This window comes from Lathyrus oleraceus, chromosome 4 (assembly GCF_024323335.1).
Source record: "Lathyrus oleraceus cultivar Zhongwan6 chromosome 4, CAAS_Psat_ZW6_1.0, whole genome shotgun sequence".
Classification (NCBI taxonomy): domain Eukaryota; kingdom Viridiplantae; phylum Streptophyta; class Magnoliopsida; order Fabales; family Fabaceae; genus Lathyrus; species Lathyrus oleraceus.
Window position 1 is genome coordinate 234,940,203 of NC_066582.1, and position 9,085 is coordinate 234,949,287.

Here is a 9,085-nt window from a genome sequence, read left to right on the forward strand (position 1 = left end):
CAACTTAAGTGATAAAGAAATGTTTCTAGAGAGAAAGAGATCAAAATATAAAGATAAATTCCAAATAAAATTAAATGTTTTGGAAGGTGATGTAAAATGAAGAAGAGACGGGCCTCCTTTATATAGGAGTTAGAAATATCATAAAAGGAAATCATCCAAAGGTAGAATTGATGAGGCTTGGCTTATGGCCCAATTGATAGATGACTTGGTTTTAATTAATTACCTTGCGAAATATGGAAATATTTGATTGAGAGTTGATACAAGTCATTAAGGTGTTGTACTAATTGTTTGGTTAGTCATTTAGGCTCTAATCGATTGGCTTAATGATCCAATCGATTGGCAGGCTCAAACAAAATTTTCCAAACAATTGGCTTGAGTCCTCAATCGGTTGGTTAGTTAAAAAATTCTTTTAAACAATATTGGACAAATTCTTAATCACTTGACTTGGTTTTTAAAATATTTTTAATATATACAACAATTAGAACAATTTATTTAAGTGTGTTCGTGTGTGCGCGCGCGTGTGTGTATGCGCGCGCGTATGCGTATTTATGTGTGTGTGTGTGTGTGTACATGCATGTGTGAGTGCGTACATGTGTATGTGCATCCGTGCATGTGTGTGTGTGCATGCATGTGTGAGTGCGTACATGTGTATGTGCATGTGTGTGTGCGTACGTGCATGCATGTGTATGTGTCTGTGCGTGCATTTGTGTGTGTGTGTGTGCGCGCGCGTGCATGCATAGGCGTGTGCATGTGTGTGCCTACGTGTGTGTGTGTGTGGATGAATGAGTGAGTGTGTGGTGTCTTATAATTCAAGAGATAATTCCTTACTTTTAAAAAACTCTAGTCACTCAAATAGACACAATCTGACGAACTTTCACACTTTATACGAGGCTTCAAGATTCTCTGTTGGATGCAGCGATGATATAAACACTTCAATCTTGAATCTCTTTGGATTTAGTATTTGAACAAGTCTTTCAACTACACCCTTTCTTGTAGAGCAAGTAACTATAATTTCTTATAGGGCCCTAGCTTCTAGCATAAGAAATTTAAGAAAATGACTTCTTATCATCTCAGACATGGGTGAGACACTAATAACATGGGTGAGACACTAATAACATTTTCACCGGTAACTAGACCAGACTCATCAAAATTTGGAATGTTCAGAAGAACAATGTCTAGGATATGTTTCTCGGGAACAAAGTTATAACAAAATTTCAACAGACTAGGAGAACCACCTATTTCATCTCCAACATACACAATATAATGTTTTTAATTAATCAAAATTTTAGAAATCAAGGATGAAAAGCCAATAGGAAGTTTAATAGTATATGTTTCTATGTGTTTAACAAATTGCTCAAGCACATATTCCCCCTAGTTCCTATTTGATACAACGAGCTAGCAAGGTGAGGGTAATATTTGGACCATGATTGAAGGGTGCCCAGTTGGCAACACCAATATTGTACATGATAGCATATTTGAAACTTAAAATTAAGGCATTCGGCAAACCTTTTGATGGTCAATTGTCATGGATATTCCTTGTTATTTCTTGAGCAATGATCTTTAGTGGGGGTATCCGGTCAGCAATGATGATTTTTCCTCTTCCCAAGTATTCATTAATGGTGGCAAGTGAGAAACCATAACAATGTCCATGTACATGAACATTTCTATATTCATTGCTTCCAACATCATTGAAACCTTTGGGAAGGTTTACAATATTCACCAATCTTGAATAGAAGAGACATACATTGACCACAATCTTTAGGACATGTGCATCACTCAACAACTCCATTATTTCATAACACCTTTTGGCCTCTTCAGATAACTCTCTCTCAAGAGCTATGCGTCCATGGAAGACATATTTTAATTTTGGAACACTCTTCAAGTAAAATGAGGTATGGTCTAATGGAACATCATAAACATTTCGCGGCAGCTTCTTTTCTTGCTTGACACGACAAACTTTTTGGTGGTGGTGGTGGACGTTTTGGGTTTTAGAACAACCATTTTTTCACACCTAATCTCTTAGACTTTTTAGGAGTGTTATGAGCAGACACAACATAAAAAAAACACTCAGACAAACTCATTTAAATGGCCAAACATTAGTTAGACAATTGGAATGGCATGAGAGTGATTTCATTTGATAAATTTTTTTTGTTAGTGTAAATATAACAGAGCAAATTAGAGTATCTACTAAACATTAATACTCCAACAACCCTTGATATCAACACTACTAATAGCATCACTATCAAGGAAGCTCAATCACATTGCCTCAATTTAAAGTCTTATAATTTATTTATAAGATAATATTGATGTTGCTGAACATAAAGATAATCTAACCACTTTCGAAAACAACAACTGCAAGCCTTTAAAAACAAAACATGTGAGTTGTGAGGAAAAGGATGAATGTAATCAATAATCATCACTGAAATCATGTGGAAAATAATAATATACACACAAAATTCTGGCATATGTCTATGGATGAACAAAATTCTTTACTAATTTACATCTCATAGTAATTAATCCAATAAAAAAATAAACCTTATTGAACTTGACCAAACCAAAAAATAAAATCACAATAAAAAAAATCAATAATATTGAAGAAGGGTGATTCTCAAATACCTATCTCCCCTTCACTTCACTTCACTTCCCCACCCTGATTTTAAGGTTGCTTATTCCAGCATCCACGTTTTCAACACTAGTTTCATTTGTCATTTCACTAGGAACTGAGTCATTTCCTGCGAGCCACGCGTGTTGTAGGCACTGCTGCGCAGTTGGTCGCTTCTCGGGCGCAAAATCAAGAAGAGGTACAAGAAACTCCGAAAATTCAAGAGCGTCGCTCTCTGAAAACATGTATCTTTCGATCAATAGTTTGTTTAGTGGCCAAAACTTTAGCCTTCGAATCCTTTTCAGATCACCGTGTCTGTCGAAGAAATCCTTAGATTTCGCTCCTGTAGTAGCAATCTGCAACATGCGCAGGTATAAGATTTGTCAAAGTTGGTTTCACTTTTGTTAATCACAGATCACAAACGATAGCAATTTCTTCAAATTATATTAAGCTACAAAGCTATAACTGTTATAGCCACTATTTAACCACACTTCATACTAAATAGTATATCACGTGACATAACAATACGGAATACGAACCTTTCGAGGCATCTTTCCAAGGAGTTCCATCATCAGAGCAAGGTGATCCTGAAACCGGCACAATGGAAAGATTGGTTATTCTAACATGCTATCCGAGGTTTAGAGACTTGTGATTCACCAATACGAAGCAATCACAACGGATGTATATCCTTAACTAGCATGAGAATAACTAAAGAATATTCGAGAATGTTTATGTAATTTCGGTTGATTCGAGGACTATAGCAATAACGGTTAACACATTCAATGATCAAAATGATTGTTTGCTCCAAATTAATTTCAACAACAAAATAGCATATGAACAAAAGATCATACCTCATCCTCGCTAAAACCTTGCCCGACTTTGGGAGTAAACAACATATCACCAGTGGCGAGTTCAAAAGCAATACAAGCAAAAGACCACATGTCGACGGATAACGAATAACCAGCTTGCAGTATAACTTCGGGAGCTCTATACTGTCTTGTCTGAATTTCTTCCGCAAAAGGGTTATCAGCCCAGCAAGCATTTCCAAAATCTACCACTTTGCATCTAACATCAATCCCATGAATATTTCTTCTCTCAGATTTCGGTGATTCCCCCATTCCTCCCATCGAAGCTCTTTGTCCAGATATTTTAGCGACTGCCCTCCTCGCTCTCCTTTTCAACTTTTTCTCAATAAGACTAGTAACAGCGCCGTTTACGTTTCCCTCTGGCCTCTCTAAAATCGGCGAGACTCCTGATCTAACAGGGTCCTTGGCAGGATCAATGGTAGAAACAAGAAGAACATTTTCCAGTTTTAGGTCTGTATGGATAATACCATGTTCTCTATGCAAGTAATCCAAACCAATTAAAATGCATTGACAAATCTCCCTAACTTTATTCAACGGAAGACCTTTGTAACGGTTGTACTTGACTAGACGAAGCAAGCTGTCTCCGAGAAACTCAAGCACCATGCACTGGTGCTGGCCGTTTGGGCCCGTGTGCTTAAACTGGTCAATCAATTGAACAACAAATTTTGAATTGGACGGAGCACCGTCAGCAATGGATGAAAGAACGCTTATCTCGTGAAGAGCAGCTTGAACAAACTGCGCCGCACTTTTTTGAATCTTGAGAGCAACATATGCCTGAAAATCACAAACATAAAGTTAGAAAGATATTTTACAAGAAATAAAAGAAAGAAACAAAAAAACCGCACAGGACCACTAAGTCTTAACATTCAGCTATGCCAAATTAGAATTCAGAATCTTAGTGTTTCCAAACGCAGTTCACGATGCACACACGTAACCGATAAAAAGAAGTGCAAAGACACATTTATTACTCCTATAGTTCTCTTGAAAGAGACAAATCTAAACCTTCCAGAGATCCAGATTCCCTGCATTTACAAAATTTTCTACCGCCGTACATCTCGTTCTGTCCAGTCAAGATCAGACAACTCACATTTCAAGCCGGTAAATTTAGCAAAAAATAGCGAATTAAAACATAGATCCAGCGACACGAGATTCACAAGAGCAGAAAACTTAGGATTTTCCAAAAGCAGAAAATCAAATCCACATTCTAGATGGTCACATTTATGACAACCATTCCCCAATTTCGCCATTCCAACATTACAGATATCAAATCCATATCATAGCAATTGGATCCATTCAAAATAATATTCTTAATACACAAAAACAAACACATGAGATATATTAAACCTTTAACTTTCAAATGCATATTAAAAACACTAGTACATTCAAGAGAATCCTGTAATTGTAACCTCCACAGAATTTAAAGCAGAACAAAATTGAATACAGAAACAAACAAACTAACAGAATTTTACAACTCCAACCAGATTCCAATATAAAAGGAGAAGATTAAAAAAAAATGAGAAAATTTTAGGATGAGAAAAAAAACATACAGAGGTTGTAGTATCATAAGCAAGCCAAACGGTTGAAAACTGACCCCAACCCAATTTCCTCTGAGCCACATACCGACCACCGGCGAACTGATCGCCGACCCTGACAGCATGGTAACCTCCTTTCCGGTAGGAATCGAAGCCCTCATCATCATCTTCCGACCCAGATGAAGAAGAACACGACATGACACAGTTTGATCTATAAAAAATTCACCTTTACAAAAACAAAACAGAGTGAGCGATTTTTGAAAGCCCTTTTTGTTGTTTGATGAGAAATGGTGTGATTATAGGGTAAGGTAATCGAAAAATGGAAGCTTTAGTTTCGGGGTTAAAACACTTTGGTCTATTTGTGGTGTGGTTATATCTTCAACAATGTTCCACTTTTTTCTCTCTGTTTTTTCTTTTCCTTTCAATGCTTCTTCAATTCTTGTTTTTTCTTTTCTTTTTCTTGTCCTAACATTTTCATAATGTTTTCTTTTTGTAATTTCTTTTATTATTATTTCCTTTAAATAATCTTCTGTGTTTGTTTACAGTTATGACCTTGTCAGTCTCATTTCTACTTTTTTTTTCTATTTATTTTAACAAAATCATTAAGGGTTTTTTTTACTATTATTTTTTGCTTAATTTGATTTAATTCTTAAAATATATACAAGTAGTTTCTAAATTATATAAAACGGGTCAATTTATTTCTTAAAGTATATGAAAAATTTAAGCTTAATTTGTAATTCGATTCCTGAATTAACTAATTGGTCAATCTATTTCTTTAAATAAATAATATTTATAAGTTTAGTTTTTATTGGATTCCTAAATTTACATATTTTTCATATATTCTAAAAAATCGTTTTGGTAAATTTTATATTTTAAAAACTATATAGTATATTACTTATTTTATGGGGCCAAAATTCCACTCTTAAAGCTTATATATTTGGAATTTGTAAACAACTCAACATCGTCATCGTCGCAATCTTCGCCTTGTAGTTCCAATGTCACCGTAATAGACTCGGGAAATGCTCTTTTACTTTTATATATATTCTTTTACTATAGTGAAAAATCGCAACTATTCTTAGCACTCGCAAATGCATCTCCGAACATTCTTTTTTTAAAGTCATTCTTCATATTAAATTGAATAGGCACCCTATTATGTCAAAATTTAATTCGGACATGCATCTCCATACGCGTAAAGGTGAGTCCGAAGATACATCTCCATAAACATCATTTATTCAAAAATTAGTGAGTGGTAAGGAGATGCATCTATAGACGCTTTTGTTTCATATTCTCGCGTCAGACCTTCCATCTTCCTCCTTCTTCATTTTTAAAAAAAAAACTTCTCATCCTTTCAAGTTTTTGAGCTCTCACATTCATTCAACCTATTCTCCCTAGATAAATTCTACCATTGGAGTTATTTCTCCTCCTTTCCAGCATCTCATACATTTAAGCTTCTACTTCTCCCCAATTTGATTTGGTAAGTTTTTCAAAATTCTCTCTCTTTTTATATTTTGATGCATAGTTAATTATTTTAGGTATATTAGATAGTAGTGTAAACGAAATTAATAGCCCACAAGAACATGCACTGACATACTTTTTAGAGGGTTAGAGCAACAATGATGTTTCTTCCATGGCTGAGAATTGCATGTTTGTCCGGAGATGCATCTCCGTATCTTTTCAGTGCTATTTTTGAATATTCATATCCGGATTTGACTCAGGGTAAAATTTGGTTGATTTTGTGGAATTTGATGATGTGTCCTTACATGTTGTTTTCTATGTTTGTTTGTAACGCAGGTGCAATGGTTGAAAACAACTCTGGCAGAACTAGGCTCGACCGTGTGTCCCAAACTGCGTCAGTACGACGTGGAGAGCTATATTTATTTTCTTTTGCAATACATATGTTTTCAACTAATTAAATCGATATTGATGGTGGTGTTTTCTTTTTACATGAGCATACGTGTTTGAAATCGGTAAACCACGACAGAAAGATATTGGAATTGGGCTAGCCCGCTGCTGACTGGTTTCAGGATGTTATCCGTTATTCCGGACTTGTCGATTTATATTATTTTTTTTTGCGTACATGACTATAAACTAAGGCATGTAGACAACTTTTGCGGAGAGGTGGCATTCTGAGACGCCATTTCCACCTTCTTATAGGAGAGATGACCATCATCTTAGATGACGTCTCATGCCTCCTGCATCTTCCCAAAAGGGGGGAATTATTAGTCCCTGAAAGACATGGTTGAGAGGAAGTCGTCGCGATGATGGTCACCCATTTCGGGGGCTGACCCAACTAAGGTCTCAAAGGAGGCAGCTGATACAATAGGTGCTCATGCAAGATTTATTTTTTTGGAAAAGATTTATAAAGACCATCTGCAGTGCGCTGAGGATGCCAAAGGTGATGATCTGCAGATTGACTACTATCGTACTTGTGCATTGAGGTGTTACCTCTTATTCTTGGTTGACACATCCATGTTTGTGGACGAAAGTGCAACCTAAGTCGATTTGGTCTACCTTTAGTACATCATCGACTTGACTATGATTCACGAGTACAATTGGGGGGGTTGGTCTACATGTACTCGAAGCTAGGCGGAGGTTATCTTTGGAAGATAAAGTAGATGACAGGGAGATGCACACTGCTTACGGTAATTTATTGTTACTAATATTTTCATAATTCATTTGTTACACTTGTTATGAATATTGTATTTGAACCATTTTCAGGGATGAATCATCTCTCACTTCCCTCGTATCATCTGATGGGAAGTTGTGCATACCTACACTGAGGATTGGCCACATGTTGCGGCATTTCTCCGTATAGGGGCAATCATCCGATTGAGCCATTCAAAATGTATCTTGACCGTCAAGTACCAAACGATGTTGCCTTTTCTCTATACGAGGGTCACAACCAGATGCATTAGTTGGAAGTCATTTTCTTATACTTTGGATGACTGGCATGTGGATAATCTCTTATGGATCTTTATCTGCCCGAGTGAGTGATGCGGCAGTTTGGCTATTTGCAGATTATTCCGAGACCCCCTATGAGTCCTCTTCTCCCACCTTCCGCCGTAGAGATCTCAAAGATATACTTGACGATTTTGAGAATCATCTAGTATCAGAGGAGTATTGTAGGGTACTAGCTCATGTACATTAGGCTTATGTTGACTACTATATGACATGGTTCTATAGAGTGAAACACCTTATCATGACACCATACGCTCCTAGAAGACCACTTAGGTCAGCTAATCTGGAGGTACGTGAAGTTAGGGATGACTACACCGAGACATTTCCCCTTCAATTAATATGTTTCCAATTTCTTTTAAAGGGCACCCAGATAATATACGGAGATGCATCTTCTAACCATATTTTTATTCAACATGGGGTGATTCTTAGAAAAACGAAGTCTGGTGTGATTTTGGTGCGTCATGAGATGTAAGCATTTTCGGGTTTTCGGAGACGTGGAATGCACACATAAAGTGTAATGAGCATTTCCGTTAGACTCTCTCTCTCTCTCAAAACACATTACCCAACCGTTTTAGGGTCTGTTTATTTAATTATTTTAAAAGTATATATATATAAATTAAAGGATTGATTTTAATATCAAAATAATATAAATATATATTATTGAAACTTTAAAAGATAATCAAAATTATAAACTTTTTAGAAAGATTTTCAAAAATGATTTATATGAAAAATTACGCAAAATAACCTTAAATTTAAGTGACTTTTTTTTAAAATTTTGATATCTAAAAAAATTTATACTAAAATAATAAAAAATATAAAATAATATTTAAAAAAAATTATTTTAATCAAATTTTTATTTAAAACTTTTTTTAAAAAAACTCTTTGTAAAATTACTAAACACAAATATTTATCAATATAAAAATCATTTTAAATAAATTAAATAAATGGGTATTTAATTTATTTTATGTGATTGTTTTTAAAAAAAAGTTAAAATATATATATATATATATATATATATATATATATATATATATATATATATATATATATATATATATATATTATATATATATATATATATATATATATATATTATATATTTATATATATATATATATATATATATA

At 34.8% G+C, this 9,085-nt stretch overlaps 1 protein-coding gene across 1 annotated transcript; it reads right to left on the reverse strand.

Moving 5' to 3' along the window:
* Nucleotides 1-2,401: 2,401 nt before the first annotated feature.
* LOC127074783 (uncharacterized) lies at nucleotides 2,402-5,485 on the reverse strand. Its single transcript, XM_051016141.1, has 4 exons — nucleotides 5,016-5,485; nucleotides 3,454-4,242; nucleotides 3,142-3,189; nucleotides 2,402-2,958 (listed from the first exon to the last, which is right to left on the reverse strand). The coding sequence occupies exons 1-4, from the start codon at nucleotides 5,196-5,198 to the stop codon at nucleotides 2,638-2,640; spliced, it is 1,341 nt and encodes a 446-aa protein (XP_050872098.1). The 5' UTR covers nucleotides 5,199-5,485; the 3' UTR covers nucleotides 2,402-2,637.
* Between the last annotated feature and the right edge of the window lie 3,600 nt (nucleotides 5,486-9,085).

Bases quoted from the DNA above. Each gene is read 5' to 3' on its own strand.
- LOC127074783 (XM_051016141.1), bottom strand. From the start codon at position 5,198: ATGTCGTGTTCTTCTTCATCTGGGTCGGAAGATGATGATGAGGGCTTC. The intron at 4,243-5,015 runs GTATGTTTTTTT...TGTGATTTTCAG, and splicing joins CTTATGATACTACAACCTCT to GCATATGTTGCTCTCAAGAT. The intron at 2,959-3,141 runs GTTCGTATTCCG...CGCATGTTGCAG, and splicing joins TTGGAAAGATGCCTCGAAAG to ATTGCTACTACAGGAGCGAA.